Genomic DNA, 21020 nt, shown 5'->3' with positions numbered 1-21020 from the left:
CGAACAAATATAATTCTATGAAGTTCTTCTAGATAGTGTGTAACTGTTAATATAGAGCGTTATTAAATTTTATTTATTGCTAATGCAATCATATGGCACACTGACTTCTGAGGAAATTTCAGATGGCACTCATCATCAGAAAGGTTGCCTACCCCTGTGTATATATATATATATATATATGCAGGGTAAAACACTGAACCAGGGGCGGTTCCCAGACTCAGGTCTCACCTGTCACAAAAACAACATCACCCTGCACCATGAGTCCTGCGTTTGGGTCATCTCTTCCTCACCTCCACACACAGACACTGACATAAACAGGCACTCTGGCCTAATTCCACAGTCCAAAAACATACATGGGGTTAGGCTAATTGGTATTAATGGTTATAGGACTGAATTTAGATTTGTCCACTAATTATTTATTTAATTGATGCCCAGATACCCACAAAATTAATAAAATTTCCATCAGCTATGCTCTTGTGTAGATAAATGCTAATATGAGAAGTGACATGAATGCAGAAGTATTTTAAAATGTCATTCTGTCAGATAGTTAGCAGGGGGAAATGATTCTGGCTGCTTAAAGGTTGATGAGAAAGTGACCCCCACTGCTCACTGGACTAATGACTAGGGATGGGTATCGTTTAAGTTTTATCCGATAACGGTGCCAAACCGGTACTTTTGAAACGGTGCCGGTGCTTAAACAGTGCTCGAACCGGTGCTTAAAGAATGGAGAACACACACTTTGTCCAAAAACCTCTTATGTTTTTATTTTTAGCAGTCTCTTTTTTTCTGCAAAATGATAACCAAGTTAGCCTTTTCTGTTGATACAACATACCTCCTTTAGTTGGAACCGGTGCTTAAACAATGGAAAACACAAACTTTGAAGACAAGAAGACAGACAACAACGATGGTGTTTGCTAGTTCACCTTACATGCATTAATGTAATAACGTGGTTAGCCTACTCAACGTAAATTACACACGAACAACATTAAGCTACTCACCCAGAGAAGAACACCATCATCATCCATCATCATTTCTGCTACACTGGCAGGGCTAGGAGCCAGGACTCTCCTCTTTGGGTTCTTGGGGGATGTTGCTAACTCCGGGTCCGATAACAGGCAACCCACCTGCAGTAGATGCGCACGGTGTGAGGTGTCGCAGCAAGCTATCAAATACCAGAATCAGAATCAGAATCGTGTTTATTGGCCAAGTATATGTGCAGACACATACAAGGAATTTGGTTCCGGTAGATGGAGGCTCTCAAGCACAGCGATGTAAATCACACACACACACACACACACACACACACACACACACACACACACACACACACACACACACACGTCTTTATATACATTACACATGCATACACATACATACACAAAGCTGTGTAAACCAACTATAAATAACTAATCTAAACTTATATACATAAAATACAGAAATGAAATGAGGTGGAATGAATACTGCAGAATGTACATAAGGTGCAGTTGCAGTCTGGCAGTGGGAGCAGTGTGACAGGTCAACTGTTAAGAAGGGAGATGGTGAGGGGAAAGAAACTGTTCCCATGTCGGGTGGTCCTGGTCTGCAGGCTTCTGTACCGTCTGCCAGAGGGCAGCAGATCAAAAAGTCTGTGTCCAGGGTGTGAGGGGTCTGTGATGATTTTCCCTGCCCGTTTCCTGGTTCTTGAGAGGTACAGATCCTGGATGGAGGGCAGGGATGGCGCCGATGATCCTTTCTGCTGCCCGTACAGTCCGCTGCAGTCTGCTCCTGTCCTGTTTAGTGGCTGCACCATACCAGACTGTGATGGAGGAGCACAGGACAGACTCAATGACTGCAGTGTAGAACTGGATCAGCAGCTCCAGTGGAAGACTGTACTTCCCCAGTTGTCTCAGGAAGTACATCCTCTGCTGGGTCTTTTTGAGGATGGAGTTGATGTTGGTCTCCCACTTCAAGTCCTGGGAGATGGTGGTACCCAGGAACTTGAAGATCTTCACAGTTGACACAGGGCTGTCTGATATGGTGAGGGGGGGCAGAGTTGAGGGATGTCTCCTGAAGTCCACTGTCATCTCTACAGTTTTAAGAGTGTTCAGCTCCAGATTGTGCTGACTGCACCAGAGTACCAGCCGCTCAACTTCCTGCCGGTATGCAGTAAATACGGCGCATTTCTCGGCTTTTAAAAAAACGCTATGCGTCGCCAGGTATTTCCTCAGATTCGAGGTGTTACCTCCTTTGCACAGTATCACCTTAAAGCACTTGTTGCAGCTGCTGAGTTTGCATCTTTTGTTGTGAAATACAGCCAGACTTTTGACCGCTTCGCCTTGGGAATTTTTAATCTGTAGCTCTGCTCTAAAAGAACCTGAGCCCGCCTACTATCCTTGGAAAGGTAAAATGATTGGCTAGAATCCAAAGTGTATGACATCTCAGGGAAAAAAAAAGCTCCGAAATAAAGCTGCTTCTTGGTCTGGTTACTACCGTTTATGTCAGAACAATATCGCTACCCATCCCTACTAATGACCTCAGTAAAGACTTCTTTAGTGGTATATAGTTGGATGCACCCACTTCACCTCTACATTAACTCTGTGCCATGTTCATTTAGTGAAGTCTGCTCCCAAAGATGATAAAGCAGCTCGTGATTTAGGGCGGGGCTGTGTGGTGATTGAAAATCCACTACTGTGTGAGCCTGCAGCTCCCCTCAGCTTCACGGTTAGTCGTCGATCGTCACATTTAACTTCAAAATACCAAGACGGCACCTTCACCAACCAACAGGTGGTGGCATGGTGGTTCATACCCATCTTTTATATACAGTCTATGTCTACAAGCTGGAAAACTAAGATTGTTGTTGTTTTAGCTTACTCACTGTTTAGCTCAAAACACCACTTAGCCGAATTATATCAGGAAGCTGTGCCAGCATGGGCTCTGTGTGTGGGTACACACCCACATGTAAGTGTATACACACCTAAAAATGAGAAGCTGTTGAGATGTTTAAACCAAACACACACAAACACGCACACACACATATTAATTTTCCCTCTGTGTCCAATTGTGTTTGTGCTTGAGTGATTCTCTTTTAGTGTGTTAGTCTTTATTGCCAAAGAGCACACTGAGTGGCCAACTCTGTTGCATAAGATCTGAGCACCTGTTAATCATAACATCAACTCCTGGCACTGATCTTTGCTTGCAAAATGAAAAATGAGCAGAGTTTATTCAAATCGCGCTGACAAGCACGCCTTACTCTGGTTGGATGGGATTAGTGAGAGGACAAAGCGCGGTTAAGTCATCCCTGGGCAGTTTCACACATGTCGCACACCCATTCATTCATGCTGTTTGTGTCAATAAGCACTTTGGCAGATGGAAATGGTGATCTGTTGTTATTATATGAGAATCACAGGTAGAAACACGATAGCTTCAGCAGGTTGACAGTTGGATAATACGATGACTTCATCTGAAATATTGACAGGTCTGAACTGGTTTTCGGCTTCGAACACAGTCAAAGTTTTCCCCAGTTAGACTTTGGCCATACACAGAGGATAACAGAAACTCCCACCCATCCATTCATTCTCTTCCACTTATCCAATCAAGGGTCACAGGGGTGCTGGAGATTATCCCAGCTACCATAGGGTAAGAAGCAGGGAACACCCTGGACGGGTCACCAGTCCATCACAGGGGTAACAAAGGCAGACTCCACAGAGAACGATCCCGGCCAGATGGTGGATTCAAACCCAGGTTAACCCTCCTACGCCCCCCATATAGAAACTCAATCACTAAAATGGTCCTGACAGGGTTATCCGAGGTTTCTGTCCACACATGGTGGTCAGTTACCGGAACTTGGTCTTCACACCTTCTCTGCTGACAACAACAATGTCATGGAGAAAATATGGCCTCACACCAGCTTTTAAGAGCTATTGTTTTTCCAACTCCTCGGGTGATGGAAGGCCTGAAAGAAATTTTCAAACAGCATCTTTTTTTTTTTTTTTTTTGTTAGTTTTTTCTTGCTTTGTTTGTAAGCTTTGCTTTCTCCTGGCACTGCTGCCTTCCAAAGTCTATTTACATCCTGTGTTTATTTAGATTTGGATGGTGCTGCTGATGCTGCAGAGCAGATTATGGGATTTTAACAGTTAACGGCGATTAACTCCAGTGTTATCGTATCGATCAGCCGAAGTCTGCTCCATCGAATCGTTTTGTTTGTTTTTTTACCCCCTTACATTTAGAAAGAAAAAAGAAAGATGTTTTGTGCTTTGTAACTACAGTCAAACAAATTAGTTTCCCATCTGTTTAAAAATACATCAGCACAGCTGGCCGGCTTGCTTTCGCACACCCATTTGAATGTTTCCAAAGATTTCTTTGCTTTCATCTTGGCTTCCTGTAACCAATAATACAGATCAGAAAAATCAGGGACATCACTCACCCGAGATACAATGCTGATCTCAAAACTAATTTATTTGACTCCCACCAGGACTGCAGGGGAGTGATTTGGAGAAACATCAGATCCGATCTGATCCTGAGCTATTTTCCTGTTCCCTCAGTGAACATTTTCATTTTTTTTTATGAACTATGTGATGTATTTCTGATCCATCTTGGAAATTTTGCAGATACGTGATACTTGCACATGTAAGAATCCCAGCAGGGCTTTACATGTCTGTGACCCTTGGATTTGTTGCGCAATCCCTGATCAAATCTGCGCTCTCCAGCCCCAAATATGTATCTTGCATTTGTGAACTTGAACAGGCTGCAGTTGTGCTGTAGTGACTAATAGCTGCGTTTCATTAGGACGCTTACTGTTCTGATGATACAGGCTTAACTGCATGTTTGCTTTACATATTGCAAGCACATTACTTAATTCTTCACAGACACACTTGCTCACACATTTCGAAGAGCTCTGTCTATCGCCTGTAGCCCAGATCTCTGAGTAAGCCGATGTGGAGTCTGTCTTAGACTGCAGGGAATTACCTCAGCTCTGAATCATGTGGCGCCTTGCCTAGAGTGTGCACAATGCAATCAGCCAGCCATCTTTCTTACTCATAAACTGTCAGAGGGCCTCACACAGAGGCTGGACACGAACTGCAGGAGTCGAGTCAAACACACTGTTTTTTTCTGTGTTCCAATTGGGCCATATTAGGATTAAAAATATGACTTGAAGTTTGTGTTAAATAGTAAGCAGATACAGTTCAAACAGAGTGCACATGGGGACAGATCACAAGCCTAGGTATAGCTGGGGTATCACCAAATAAGCTGTGCAGGTGTAGGTGAGCCACACTCAAACATATGGCTGTTGGGCCAGACATCCTGGTGTGATGATGGAGGAGTACAACGCTGGAATGACATTTTGTAACTTTTGTAACTTTCATGGTATGTGTGTTGTTGGTTTTTTTTTTAAAAGCTAATGTGATCTGTAATTTTTAATACGAATGCACAGCCCTAAAGTTGATCTTCTGTTTTCTGAGTAGATGTTCACTGTATGTAAAATGCTTCCAGTAGAATTGTATTCAACACAAATGGAAGAGGAAACTGGATTTATTATAGGTGAAGTGAATGCAGTGGCTTTCCTGGTCAGGCAACTTGAGAATAAATTTAACGTAAATGACTCTGAAACACCTAAAACTACTCTTGCACAGTGTTGTACTGTAATTAAAAGTTCTGATCCACCCCTCATTTCTTCATACTTTGCTTCTGAGCTGTCAGATCTTCTTGTAACTTCTAAAGTGGTCTTGAGCAACAGTTCTCCAGGCTACTCATTTTTAGTCCAGTCCTTGTACCTGACTGTATTAAAAAGCTTTTTTATCTTTATTTTGAAGCCACTTAAAAATGTGGGAATCCTCTTAAAAACCCTATTTTCTTAAGCCTGCAGTGGGATATGGTCGGTGACTCAGCTGTTCTGACTGGAGCTTTAAAAAATGGGGCACACACCTACACAAACATTTTGCCTTGATGTTTGACATGTAAGATACGATTGTGGTAAGCTCAGATGTTGGCTGTCTCTACTCGTTTTAATCTGCAGTTTAAAGACAGTTTTAAACCGTATAAAGAAGCAAAAACCTACAACATATTTTTACTGCAAACTGTGTGTCTGAAATCTAAACACTAAGAGGATATGATAGAACAGCGGGCGCTGGAATGATTTTACTTTGACACCTTGACTTTTGGCATTCAGCGGTGCCCATGATAGTCTCCTTCAGATATGTTGTTATTCTTTACTCGTGCCTTAAGTACAGCACAATGTAGATGAAACATGGACTTTTAGTATTTCATTACATATAGTACTGTACAAAAGGTTTGACCTAATCTTCATTGCTTCCAATTTTAACATTTTTCTTTGGACATTGGCTGCTTTTTCACTCATTTTCAGTCCAGTCCTTGTACCTGACCATTTTCAGATAATCTTTTTGTGTGTTAAGCCATGTAAATCTGACCCACGAATCAGTCAAACATAAAAAGAATCATGTATGTTCGCACATACATGATATATATATATACATGATATATATATATATATATATATATATATATATATATATATATACATGATATATATATATATATATATATATATATATATATATATATATATATATATATATATATATATATACACACATATATATATATACACATATATATATATATATATATATATATATATATACACATGATATATATATATATATATATATATATATATATATATATATATATATATATATATATATATATATATATATATATATATATATGACTTGTTCTGTTATTAACTGTTTATTAATAGCATCTTACCTCCCTTTTCCTTGTCCTTGCTGTCATTTCGAGCTGCTTTAGTTGGTTCCCCTTCAAAGAAAACCAACATACTCTAATCCCAGTATTTCTGTCACTGTCCCTTTCATATCTTTTTACCAGGAGTACAGTATTGCATTATGTTATGTTGCTCAGTTACAAATGACAAAATAAATGTAACCAAGTATACTGTTGTGAAATATGTCTGTTAGCCAGAACTGCCACTTTTGAGCTCAGTTAGTTGGACTCATTTTGATGTGAGTAGAGCCGGATGAATTATGATCTAATGCCTTTGGGCAGCTTATTCTCTCTGACATCAAACACAAATGAGTCTCAGCATGTTTCAGTTCTGGTTTGTCTTTTGAATATATTTACTTTAGCCGAGCATAATGCTGAAAAAGTAATAAATTACTTTGCAAAAGAGCTTTCAAAGGGGTTTCTTTGCCCGCAAGCTTGTAGCTTGCATTCATCTATTTATCATAGTTTGATTTGTCATAGTCAATGAGCCCCTGAATAGCCCATTCCTAAACCAGATGCCACAAAGGCACACTGTATATGCCAAACAGACCTTGGTAGGTAGCCACGATGCTTTTTATTCATAGCACACAACATCATCTACCCTAATGTTAACCCTTTTTCTAACCACACTCTGGGCCCACCTATCATCATATGTAAAACTAACAGAGTAGGTACACATTAAAACTACAGAACTCAGGGGTCTGACTGATTTTGGCTGCTTTTTCTATGTTAAAAATAAATAAATAAAGCACTTTCTGGGAAAATTCACCAGCTGCTAATGACTGTCAGCAGTTCTGGGTAATTCGCTGCGACAGGACTAAAGGTCCAGGGTCCAAAAACGGTTCTGGTGCTGTCAGAAAATTGGTGGACTAATCGGGCTTTGTGGCCAGTGGTACGACGTGGTGATGATGAATCAATTCCGCTGAGTGACTAGTAATAACACAGCAGGGAATGACGACATGCCGCTGTACGCATTGCATATATGGAACTGGATGCAGGTCTAGTTTATGACCTACTTCTGGACGATGACAGGTTACATCTGATGTGTGTGATGGTGTGTGATGAGATCCGCCAGCGGAGTCCAGCATGTTAATAAAAACATGCTTCAGGATAAAGACAAGATGAGAAAGGTCCCCTCTTAAATCCTTTTCCTGTCATTGAATGAGTACTTCTGGTGGACTATTTTCATTGTTCCTCTGCCCTCTTTAAATATGCTTGCAGAACCAGTCCTGCAAGTGCACCCGTCAAGCATTTGAGGAGAGCTCTAAAATTGCACCATTACCCACTAAGGCCTAAATCAGGGATGTTAAACTCACTGTACAGCCCACTTTGATCTTAAGTGGGCCAGACCAGTGAGACTCCCCTTTCTTTTGGTATAAAGAAGTTTAACTACACCCTTAATCCCTGAGATGTGTTTGTATTAGAGAAAGAAGTGCAAGTCCTAATGTACATCTCAGATTTCCTGCAACAAAGCTACTGTAGTAAACTAAAGAAAGCTGTCACCATGACATGCAAAAAATTATACGTAATAAATGTGTAAAATTACAGAAGAAGTTCTGGTAGCTTGTTGCCATGACATGCTATTAAACTTTCTGTGGTAATTCACAGAAGATGTTGTAGTGTTCTGTTGCAGAGTGTAGCAACTCTGATTAAACACCTAGCTAAACCTTTGTCAATGAATGAGTAGAGTTGACCTTTTACTCTCAGAATCTTCATTTGACAAGCGGTGAAAACTGTAGTTGAAAAGAAATACAGAATAGTGTAAATGCCTTTAAGGCCTTTGAGGCATCACAGATGTTATCTTTTAAAAAAAATAAAAAAAATAAAATAATAATAATAATAATAATGATGTGGATCATTGTAGTAAAAAAAACAGAAAGGTTTTTGTTGTTTAATTACTTATCTATTACTGTCTGTTGTAATATGAATGAATGGCCATGGGGGAAAAGCTGGAAAACTAATGCAAATACAGTTAAAGGTCAAAACTATGCAATCCTTCACTTGTTTCAAAACTACCCATCTGAGTTTTTTGGAGTTGGAGTCTTTGCCAATTTTGTCCCCTGAGCCTTATGTTTGACACCCTTGGCCTAAAATATTTGCCCAGAAAATCAATGTAAAAGATGACGTTGTGACATTGTCCTTTAATTGAAGGTCATGAATGAAATCAGTTGTCAGACACTTTATATGTTCAGTTTCTCTTCCGTTTCTCTTGACTTTATGCAAAGACGAATGACAGAAAAGACAAATATATAAATGTACATTTATTTGCATACAGACAGTAACAATCGTGTTCCTCTTTTTCACTGAACAGGTAGACGAACATGCGATCCCGCAGCAACAGTCTGGAGGACGTAACCAAGGCCAAGCTGACGCAGCAGGCAGACACTCGCAAGAGATCTGCAGAGCGAGATGAGCCCTCTGGAAGGGCAGAGCGTCGCGGTCGACACCGCGAGCCACCAGACGACACCGGCACCATTCAAAGGAACAACAAGACTCCCAAGAAGAGCACCAGCGCAGGAGGAAGTGGGTGCAGCAGCAGTGCCAGCGGCGCTGCCAAGGGTGGTCGAAGGGAGAAGGGCAGGGACCTTTCCCGTGATGACCTTGTCTTTCTTCTGAGTTTGCTTGAAGGAGAGCTACAGGTAACCCAAACAGTAGAGATGACTAGGGGAATGTGGATTTAGCCCAGACAACATATAACCATTAAAGCAGCAGGTAGGCCTGCAGACATAGCACCATCCCCTGGCTTAGTGCGCTCTCAAGTTGGTCTGTGTTAACAGACAGCTGACAGCTGAGGCTACTTCCTGTTTCCTACACTACAGCCGAGAATTGCCTGCCAGTAGGAATGTTTCAGTTTCCAGTAGGAATGGAAACTGAAGAATTTATATTGATTCCGATTCTCATTGGCTCTATTTTGAGAGCCACCACCATTGCTAAGTAGCAGTAAAGAAATGACACTCATGAAAATGAATTGCATGCTGTGGGTCAAATGTTTTCCAGTCTGTTGAGGTATTTCTCCTCTTTGTTGTGATCAGTGTTGGAGTTATTACTCAAAAAAGTATTTTTTACAAATATAACACTGAACACTTTTCTTGAAAGTAATACAGTACCTAACTTAATTACTCCTAGTAAAAAGTAATTCTTTCTACTACTGGTTACATTACTCTAATGGTACTTTGTAAAACAACTGAAACACGCTGTCTCATAATCACCATTTAACAATATAAATCTGAGGCTACAACCCCACACACCAACACAAATCCCTAATGCAGACACACACGTGTCTCTAAGACCTTTCTCTTAGTAGAATACAAAGCTGGCTGCACAAAGCAAAGATGAAAACCAGCACATCTCCACAGTGATTCGGCTTTAGAGATGTGAACAGGTAGAAAGGGAGGCTGCAGCCTGACTGCTCACCTGCTTGTTACCTGTTGAAGTTAAGAGTCTGGCTGTTGGGCTCGACATTCACTCAGCTTTCACTCGGGGTCCCTCACTGGCCTTCTATAGCTTGCATAGCTTCTGAAACTTACTCAGTGTGTTTCACCGCAGAGAAAACCCTTGTGTGGGTTTCTGGCATGTGAATCTATACAGGAAACAGTAATCCTGTAAATGGTGGTGTTTAGCCTTGGTCCGTTTCATTTCTTGTTAGATTTAATCAGTTTGTGGCATTTTTCACTCATGTTAATGAGTGAAAAATGCTCAATATTTCTGTGATTTATCTGGCAATTTAGAGGAGGTGGGCAGGGATAGGGAGGTCTGGGCTTTTCTTTTTAGACTACTGTCCCTGTGATGTAGACACAAATAAATGGCAGAAGGTGGATGTATGCACAAAAATAAAAATTCCTAATATATTTGTCAATTTACTTCAACAGTGCTCCACAATGTTTCCATACAATCCGTGGTAACTGCAGAACGTAGACTCTTGCTGTCTTGCTGCTGCACATTAGCAGGAAAACAGTTTATTCCACTGCATATTAATCTTGCAGTTCAGACCAGCCACATTCTTTTTCTTCCCTCACTGCAGGCCAGAGATGAGGTGATCACAGTGCTGAAGGCAGAGAAGATTGACTTGGCCCTGCTGGAAGCCAAATATGGTTTTGTCACACCACAGAAGGTCCTGCAAGCTCTGCAGAGAGACGCCATCCAGGGCAAGTGTGACATCTTCCAGGAAGACATCTATGAAAAACCCATGGCAGAGGTAACAAACAGTCACTCAAAATCTCTAATCAACTAATCCACTGTCCAAGCAATGCAGTACAGTCCAGACATGACAGATGTTTTTTATTCGCTCCCATCACAGCTGGATAAGCTAGTGGAGAAGCAGAGGGAGACGCACCGGCGGATGCTAGAGCAGCTGCTAATGGTGGAACAATCACACAAGCAGACCTTGTACAAGCTGGAAGATGAGAAGAGGAACCACGGGGAGTTCATAAAGAAGAGTGACGAGTTCACCAACCTGCTGGAGCAGGAGCGAGAGAGGTCAGTGCACAAACTACTAGGAGAAGTTGGGCAGTCAGTCAGAAAACTGGCAGTCCCCCCAAAAATGGCAATCACAATTTGCTTCAGTATGGAAGTGTCTGACTGTGTTTATGCTGGTTTCCTTGGAGAAATCTGGTGACCTATAATCTGATAGCAAATACAGGAAATCTCACTCTGGGTTAAGGGAAAGGGTGTCAGTGTCACTCTATAATTTATAATGTCTGATTTAAAAGATTCTGGATGCCCTTCAACTGCATTACAGCAGATCTTTATTGCGCTATTCTTTTGTTGTGTTTAAAACGGGGTCCATGAGGAAACTTAAAGTCTTCAGCACAACTGACCTCATCTCAAGTGGCATCACTTTAGAACGCTTATCAGATTTTAGAAACCCAGAAGGCTTCCTGGAACTTCATTTACATGGACAAAAGTAGTCAAGCTCTGGAGTTCTTCTTGAAGTAGATGTTTATATGTGAAGTGATGTAAATCAAACTGTTGCAGGACAGCCATTCTAACCTGCACGTCATGTTTCATTGACCTCCAACAGGCAGCGACTCCAAACATGTGCATTGTATCAAGCTGAAGCTAGAATTACAGCTAATGCTGATTTCTTTCTTAAACAATAGCTGCCATCTCCAATTGCTTCACTGTCGCGGTGATATGAGTGTCTTTCTGAGTCAGTGTTGACGTTTTCTTTGGAGTGAGAGGTCCTCTTAACCTCCTATGACCTGGCATCCACATATGTGGACATCATATTTTGGGTTGTCTAGACCAAAATACAAAATTTTGCTCTACAAGGCCCTGATATCCACTTACGAGGACATTATACTGCCACTGTTCTATTGAAATTTAAAACAAACGTCCTCATATGTGGGTCTCATTTTTCTCAGAAACAAAAATCAGGTAAAAGAAAAAAAAAAAACCTCAGGTAATTCTTTGTTTTTACATTCGTCAGGTTCCAATCAGCCCAAATAGCAAAGAGAAATTAAAAATGAATGCCATGAAAGAGTTTGGGTCTTAGGAGGTTAAATCATTTTAGCCAGCAGAGGGGAAGTACACGAGGAGTGATCAAATCTTTTCCCTTGAACTGATAGTATGAGATATCGACGGACAGCCAGCCTCCTTCCAACTCAAGCCACTCAGTGTCACCAAATAAATGTAATAATAATAATTAATGTATTCATTAATAGTGTTAGCAATAAATCAGTGTTCTTTAGGAACATGAGGAAAATCCCCTATAAAAAACAAAACATCCAATAGTTTTGTTCCCATGACCTAGCCCAGGTCTTTTACTTTTACTATCACTTTTTATTGAACAACTTGGAACAAACCAAGAGTTGTTTCTGGAGTTAATCCAGTGACCAGGAATGGAAGGCAGGACAGATAATTTACATGTGCGCTTAACAAGACAAATAAGCTTTACATTTACAGTTCTGCTTTATGGTAGTACTGTGGATATTTATGAAATGGGGGGGACCACATCCCTGGAAAACTGTCATAAGGGCTAAGTCTGCATTTTGTTGCCAGTGAAGCTTTGAGGCAGCAGCTCAGCATGAGGGACACTGACTGTTGGTGCTGCCATTTCATGATGTGCTATGATGTAATTCTTTAAACTCTCCAAGATCAGCAGCAGTATATTACAACTGCTCAAATCTGAAGGTTTATACACACCTTTCTTAATACAGTGTCCTGTGCACTACAGCTTAGCACAAACCACAATCAGTTTTCCTCAGTGCAGTGTTGATGCATCAGTCCACCAATTTAATTTGCTTTCAGAGTAACATATTCTAACATTACCTAGTTGGACCCAGTGTAGTACAGGGATTTATAAAATCTAACAATGAATGCTATAACCACCACAAAGTTTACATTTTTGGTGTAGCTCTTCTAATGGCTTCAATAAAGCTGAAAAATCCCTTTACAGTAGATCAGCGGTCTCCAACCTTTTTTGCACCACCGACCGGTTTATGCCCGACAATATTTTCATAGACCGGCCTTTAAGGTGTCGCGGATAAATACAACAAAATAAAACTAGTACCGGTACCGAAAAAAAGAAAATTTATTCATAACACATGTGAAAAGGAAAGGAAAACCGAGTTAACGATAAAAAGGATAACAAAATAACGCTGAAAATCGATAAAACCCTCAAAACCATACATTTCACACCTGAGCCTCAACTCTCGCGGCCCAGTACCAAACGACTCATGGACCGGTACTGGTCCGAGGCCCGGGGGTTGGGGACCGCTGCAGTAGATCACATCGCCACAATGCCAAGCTCAAGGCCTAAAAGGTGTAGCCTAAGGTTACTTTGAGTGCAAAAATAATTCCTGACCGAGGTTGAGTGCGAATATGGGAAATTTTATTAGACTAAAAGACTGCAGTAAGACGCTGGAAGCTTGTCATCTCGGACTGAGAGAAGCTGCTCGGCCACTGAAATTCATGCCACAAAACACCTGGTGCACATTTTTGATGCTTATGTTAATACCAGAGGAGGTTTAAAGTGCTGCAGCTGTTGAGTCAGCAGAGCATTGCTGTGGTTCCTTAAAACTTCTACTTTGCAATAATACCACTTACAACTGATTGCGAAATATCTAGGAAGGAATAATGTTTAGAAATAAACTCGGAAATAAACTGTGGCATCCTATTACCAAACTCTGGAAGCTCTTTACAACCATGCATTCTTTCATTAATGTTTGTAAAGGCAGACTGCATGGCTAAGTGCGGATTTTATAACCCAGTGGCAATGGACTTGAAAACATCTGAATTTAAAATTAAAATGTGTGGCCCAATACTTTTGTCCATATGGTATTTGGTACTTTAAGCTAATTGTTATTGTGTCTTTATTTCAGACATATACAGAAAAAAACAATATATACACAAGTACACATACTTGCATTTACAAATACAAATATATATGTAAATACACACGTATGTGCTCAGACAAAACAAAAAAAAGAAAATAAATAAAATAAAACAGAGTCTAAATGACATGAAATGACAATTATTAAGTCTGAAATGGTAATTGCTATCATCGTCATGCGGTCTTGGTCATGACAATGTTAGCATTTAGTCCAACATCCCTGAATGTATACTTTTGAATATTGCAGAAGTCCTAACACTTCCAGTGGAGAAAAATATTGTAATGTGAGATGAAGCTACGATGAATTATTTAGCAGTCATGTTCAGCACTGCAAGCCAAGACAGAGGCAGCTGGAGGTCTGAGGTGGAAACATGTCTGATTTCTTCTGTAAATGTCACATAGAGAGCAGTTACTGGGCCGCACTCTTTTTACTGCTTCCTCAGCAATATCACATATCATACACAAGCACAGTGTGTGCACTAACCTGGAAACTCACCTGCAACACACACACAGGCAAATAAACACGCACGCACACACACACTATCTCGGCAATTAATCTCACAAGGGAAACACAGCTGGACAGCGGCCCGTGACCTATTTGGGACAATCACATCATTGCACTTCAGCCATAGCAGAATGTTTGAGTTGGATCGAGAGGGCAGTGTGACGATGGTCTGGGCTTTGTCAAAGAGCATGTCAGGAAGGACAGGCTGCCATGAAAAATAGACCCCTGTCCAGGGTCGAGCTAATTACCTTGTGAGAAAAGGCAAAAGATTTATATGACTGAGAGAACAAAAAAAAGAAAAGAAAAGAAGAAAACTTACCCAAAAGCTCTGAAAAGTATCAGTCATAGTGCATGTTCAACAACATGCCAGAATACCATGGAAATAGTGGACAAGGGTCTATTTTTTAAATAATGAGCTTGCCAGTAGACTTTAGCATAAGCTCAAGTCTGTGTGTAAAGGCATTGAACATTTGCCACTGTCTTCTGGCCTCTGGATTGTGTATTAGCTGAGTATGTGTGTATCCAACATTATTAGGCAAACGTGTGTGTTAAGAGGTGTCCTCTTACCTCCCCTCCCCTCCCTGTTTGTCCAGACAATCCTCACATGAGACATTATAGTTCTCAGTGTCGCCACTTGGATAATTATAAGTTATACTATATGGTAATGATGTAAGTGTGCTCTCTTGAGTGACTGTGGGTAGCTTTTCTGGTTCATAAATAAAAGGGCATATAGTTATCACAGCCAGCAGGAAAACCCAGTTGTACACTATGCTATGTATTTATTAACAGCTTCATTTGTACTTATTGAGTCTTGGCCAGCATTTCTATTGGTTATGATGATGCACTTGTCTCAAACAAACAAGACCTGCTAAGTGTGGTGTAATTGCATTGTACAGTAGATGTTAATGCAGCCGGTCAGTGTAGTTAGGCTGATGGCAGCTAGAGGGCGAGACCGGTGTGTGTTTTGTATAGAATGTTGTGTTATGTGGGAGCAGAGCAAGAACAAGAAACTAAAGTGTGGTTATGAATCGTACAGTGGACCCGCGTATAATTGAATAACACGACACTAAGCTGCTAACATCCCTGTTTGAAAGGGAAGATAAAGGTTTCAGATGGGATTATGAGTGGCAAATAATGGAAAATGACTATGAAGAATCTGTAGGCACGGGATGATATTTCTTACCTTCTGGTTTTCATTTGGGTTAGTCCAAGTTCTACTGAACATGTCACATTTGGGCAGGTTTAGCAGCTAGACAGAGTGAACAATGGCACATGGAACAAGAAGTCTGGAATGTCACTTTCTTTATCTGCTATCTAATATCCCGACTACACCAGAAGTCCCGTAAAACTGGCTCTCATTCACAGAGGCCAAGTAAGCAGACTAGCTGGTGGGTTTTCAGAGTTAGTGCACAATGAATTCCTGGAACTCACTCTGCTAGTGTTGATCACTTTCCAACTATTAGATTTTTGGTTAAATGCTACAAAATCAGATTTAAAATAGTCAGCATTTTTGTACAATTTGATGTGATGAATCAATTTGTGAGCTCAGGCTTATGTACTACACATCTGATATGGAGTTAACCAACGATCAAAGAATACAGCCAAAGTTGTCATTTGTGGAAGCTGTTACCTGCTGAGGGTTCAGTTACATGACCCGAAATCATATGTCAGTAACTTCGCCACCTTTTCGTATGTGTGCCTCTGTAAAGTCAAGTGAGTTAGGCCTCAGTCAAACAAGCCTAGATAATGGTCTACAACCATATGGCAACCAGCAGTTGCAAGTGAAAAATTAGTATTCCTCTACCAGTTGGCAAACTGTCACTATCACTATCAAATTGATTGCTAAAACCCCAGTCATGCAGGCCTTAAGACCAGTCAGTGACCCCTTGGTAACCACTGGTTTCTAGAATGTTCATTCCAATAGCAATCATGCAAACTGTGGGCAATCAACAGAATCTGCAATAGACCAAATCAGATTTCCCCAATTGCCCACAGTTTGCACCATACGACTTGTCTGCAAACACTCGTTAATTACTCTCTGAGTGGTAGTGAAAAGGTGGAAAAGAGTGCAGTGAGGACCTGAAGCAACATTGCAGCGTTAACCTTTAAAGTAAAATGTGTGCCTTTTAAAGCATGGTACTTGTAGCAAGGGATGGGTATCGTTTAGGTTTTATCCGACACCGGTGCCAAACTGGTACTTTTGTAACGGTGCCGGTGCTTAAACAGTGCTCAAACCGGTGCTTAAAGAATGGAAAACTCAAAATTGGTCCAAAAACCTCTCATGTTCAGCTGTTTTTTGTAAAAAGATAACCATGTTAGCCTTTTCTGCAGCTATGGGGCATATATGGCATCACTCTTGGCTGGAAGCAGTGCTTAAACAATGGAAAAAACACAAACTTTGTCCAAAAACCTCTCATGTTTAGCTGTTTTCCACTTTTTCTTTGGTCATTTTAGCCTTTTTGGCCAGGGTGAAGGGAGTATCTGCCATCAAACAAGAAGACAGCCGCATGTAACTACGACGGTGTTTGCTAGTTCACCTTACATGCATTAATGTAATAACGTGGTTAGCCTACTCAACGTAAATTACACACGAGCAACATTAAGCTACTCACGCAGAGAAGAACGGCTGTTGCTGCATCATCATCCTCATCATTTCTGCTACACTGGCAGGGCTACGGCTACACCCGCAGTAGATGCGCTCGGTGTGAGGTCTCGCAGCAAGCTGTCAAATACGGCGCATTTCTCGGCTTTAAAAAAAAAAAAGCGCTATGCGTCGCCAGGTGTTTCATCGGATTTGAGGTGTTACCTCCTTTGACAGTATCACAGTATCAGCTTAAAGCACTTGTTGCAGGCTGCTGAGTTTGCATATTTTGCTGTGAAGTACAGCCAGACTTTTGACCGCTTCGCCTTGGGCATTTTAATCTGTAGCCTGCTGTAAAAGAACGTACGTACCTGGACCCGCCTACTATCCTCGGAAACGTAAAATGATTGGCTAGCCACTTAAGCCCCACGCCCCCGGTACCGGGGGCAAAAAGGAGGAGATCACGTTTAATCGGTTATAACACGGGTTGAGAAATATAAGTCCAGACATGTGTGGTATCCACAGAAACCTCAGAATCTCAGCTAAAATATGATATAAACCATTTCTACAACCACCAAACACACCGAAAACAAGCCGTGATTAAACGAGCAGTTACGTAAATGCGCAGAAGTCCGCTAAACAAACAAAACCGAACCAGAAATTCTTCAGACTTTGTGTAACCGGCTAAGGATGGGCTGGTTAGCTTCCAGAGCTATCACTGACTCCACACACCAAGTTTCACCACAATCAGACCAAAATTCACTGAATGAGCCGCAAAAGAAGACCACAAAAACACACAGCGGCGCAAATGCGCTAAGACAGAAATTGGCTTACCGTCCCGATTTCCGGTATTTACGCCGGTAGCCGGTAACCACGTGACTAACAGTAGTTACCATGCCTACCTAGCCGCATCAGAGCTGTCAACAACCTCCATTTTAGACCCACCTACAGACACGTGACTGAACAGACACCCATTGCAGTAAATTTGGGCCCACGTGGGTTTTGGCATCACAACGTCTGATTGGTTGACGTGACGTGAACGTGGCATCGTCACTGTGAATCTATTGGCTCAAACGATTAAAAAGAGGTGTCAATCACGCAAATTGACCAAAAGAAACCAAAGTTACAGCCCCTCGGAGTTTAAAGGGCCAGAGGCCAATCAAACGCTCTATGCGCAGAAAAGGGCCGTTGCCATGTAAATGTATGGTTAATTCTTCAAAAATATATTTAAAAAAAAAGCGTTTTTAGGCCTGTTAATAAAATTTAATAATTTCTGCTCTTTAATACCTAAAAAAAATCAACTGGCATGGTGTCCAATTGTGTGCCAAAATTGGACATTTTTGTACAACGCCTGGATATTCATGTCTTGACAGGGCTGTAATTTTTCACTGTTTCACTTTAGAAACATGAATCTTTGCACAGATGATGTTTATATGTTGGTTACTGAATTTCTGGAACCAAATGTGATCTGAGGCATATTTTTCCAAGGGTTATATGCTAAAAATTAAAAAAAATAATTAGGCGAGGATAAAATCTACTCACGTTTTCTGTGTTCCAGTCTCAGTAACTTTGACACAGTAATCTCTGCTTCAATATTTACACCTCTGATGAAATTTCCCAAGTGTTAGCTTTATTTTGATACCAAGATTGTAAGGACAGAGTTTGTAATTGCAGAGAAATAATCAATTAAATTTAGGCATTACATTTTCGAGCGGGAAGCTCAGAAACCCCCTTGGGGCTTAAGAGGCTAGAATCTAAAGTGTATCACAGCCGGTTGTCCGGGGGTGGGCGTCCGGGTACACACCGGCTCACTCCTTGGCGGCTGCTTATCGGGGCCTGGAGCCTGGGGCTCGCTTGGGCCACCTCGGAGGTGGGGTGCCCCCGGCCTCTCGGCCTGGGGCTCGGTCACTCAGGCACAGCTGGCTGCCGGCGGAGCTCACGGGCACGTCACTGCAGCCCCCCCTGGCTTCTGCTCCGTGGCTGCTGGGTGACCCCTCATCTGGGACTCTCCTCAGCTCTTTCTGGGACAGTGGCACGGCTGCCCCTCTGTTGGTCTTCCTTGGTCTCTTGTGTTCTGGGGGCCTCTGGATGTCTGGAGTTTTGATCTCCTCCATACCTGCTTCATGCCCTGGAGGACGGGGCAGTGGCCCCCCACACCCTCTAGCAGATCATTACATGAGGGAACCTTTTAAGAAAACAAGCGCGTCCATGCTCACAGGTGTACACACGGGTGATCACACACACAAACTACACCCTTTTTGGCTCCTACCTCAATGCACACTGTGCTGTCGATCTTACGTGCTGCACAATAATGTTTAATATTTAGTAGTTACTGTCATATTCCCATATATCATTGTGATGTGGTTTATTGTATTACTCTCGTTTTCTTCTGCTTGTTTTCTTTTTTCTTTCTCAACAGGTGATCCAGGTGATCGATATATGTATTTATTTTTTTATTTATTTATTTTTTTTCTTCTGCTTATTCTGTTGGTTTTTGTTTTTTGCCCTTCTCCCCCGTCCCTCTTCTCAACTGTTTTTCTTTCCCTCTTTCTTTCTCCCTTTTCTTTCCCCCAGTCAAATCTGTCCCGTATTCAGCAAGTGAAAATAAAATAAAGAATAAAAGGTGAATCAAATGGACCATTACGGCAAAGCTGGGATGGTCAATTTGGTAAAGAAAATCCGTTGGGCATCTTTCTTCGCCTTTAGACAATAATTCTGATGGCAAAAGAGCCAAACGGGACAGGCAAAAAAAAAAAAAAAAAAAAAAAAAAAATAAAGTGTATCACAGCTCAGAAAAAAAAAGCACCGAAATAAAGCACCGAAATGTGCGCTGCTTTTCGGTCTGGTTACTACCGTTTATGTCAGAACCGGTGCCATAATGGCACCGGATACCGGTACCCATCCCTACTTGTAGCACTGAGGCACAACTTTTACTTTGAAAGCAACCATTTACCGTTTTCGGTGTGCATCCTGCCTTTTCAAGTTTGAGTTTGCAGAGAAGTCTATGTCTTCTATGCAATGTGAGAACATACATACAAATTTCCCTCGTGACCAGTGGTTGTATCACAAAGAATATAGTTGACAACGTACAGCACACAACATCAACCTCAATAGTTCTATTTTAAAGTAAACCTCTACTGGCTGTGTAAAGAAGCAACAACAACAACAAAAAAAAGCTATGAGGAAAAGTGAAAGTAAGAAGCAAATCAAAGTGAAACTTAAGAAGGTTGTGAAATATCTCCTGATTTATATTTCTTTCCTATTTTTACCCCATGTCAATCTTAGCACAGACTTTCACAATCGTATGCGTCATATCTGCTATGCTTGCATGGATCATATCATTCGTTAGGAACCAATGGTGACGTAATCATTGTTGAAGGACTCGATCGGTTTCTGGCAGCAGCTTCATAATAAATCTTTCATGTAAGTCTAGTGAATAAGGATCTCAGTGCTGATCACAAGGCAGACTTAACGAGATCTAGTGAACATATTTTCTGTTATATAACCATTCAGTCACCCTTTAAAGAGGCAGACATGTCATCACAACTGCCTCATGCAAGAAGAAAGGGAGAATCCCCTGCGGAGCTTAAGTAAACACCATTTTAGTCCTTCTCCCATGCACAAAACACAAAGTTTGCTCAGTGGTTTCTGCTAAACTCTGCGCTCCTTCCAAAATATTATTATAGAGGGCTTGAAATAATAAAAGAAACCCCAAAACTTTGACTTCTGAAAGGAAAAAGCCACTTATCGCTTGTCTAAGGAGAGCTGAAACAGCCGTCTGTGTTTTAAGAGCGCCTGCCATGGCTTCAGCATGTACAGTA

General features: G+C 41.3%; 1 protein-coding gene across 2 annotated transcripts in view; it reads left to right on the top strand.

Moving 5' to 3' along the window:
• Positions 1-21020, top strand: part of filip1l (filamin A interacting protein 1-like) — a 101692-nt gene that overhangs the window by 30242 nt on the left and 50430 nt on the right. For both annotated transcript variants that reach the window (XM_085150769.1, XM_085150768.1), the window contains exons 2-4: positions 9092-9419; positions 10802-10975; positions 11078-11256. In XM_085150769.1, the coding sequence (XP_085006895.1) occupies positions 9102-9419; positions 10802-10975; positions 11078-11256 (671 nt within the window). In that variant the 5' untranslated portion in view covers positions 9092-9101. The remainder of the gene's footprint in view (positions 1-9091; positions 9420-10801; positions 10976-11077; positions 11257-21020) is intronic.

This window comes from Neolamprologus multifasciatus, chromosome 23 (assembly GCF_963576455.1).
Source record: "Neolamprologus multifasciatus chromosome 23, fNeoMul1.2, whole genome shotgun sequence".
In the NCBI taxonomy this organism is placed as follows: Eukaryota; Metazoa; Chordata; class Actinopteri; order Cichliformes; family Cichlidae; genus Neolamprologus; species Neolamprologus multifasciatus.
Note: the sequence above shows the minus strand (reverse complement) of the source record. Positions and strands in the feature narration are given on the sequence as shown.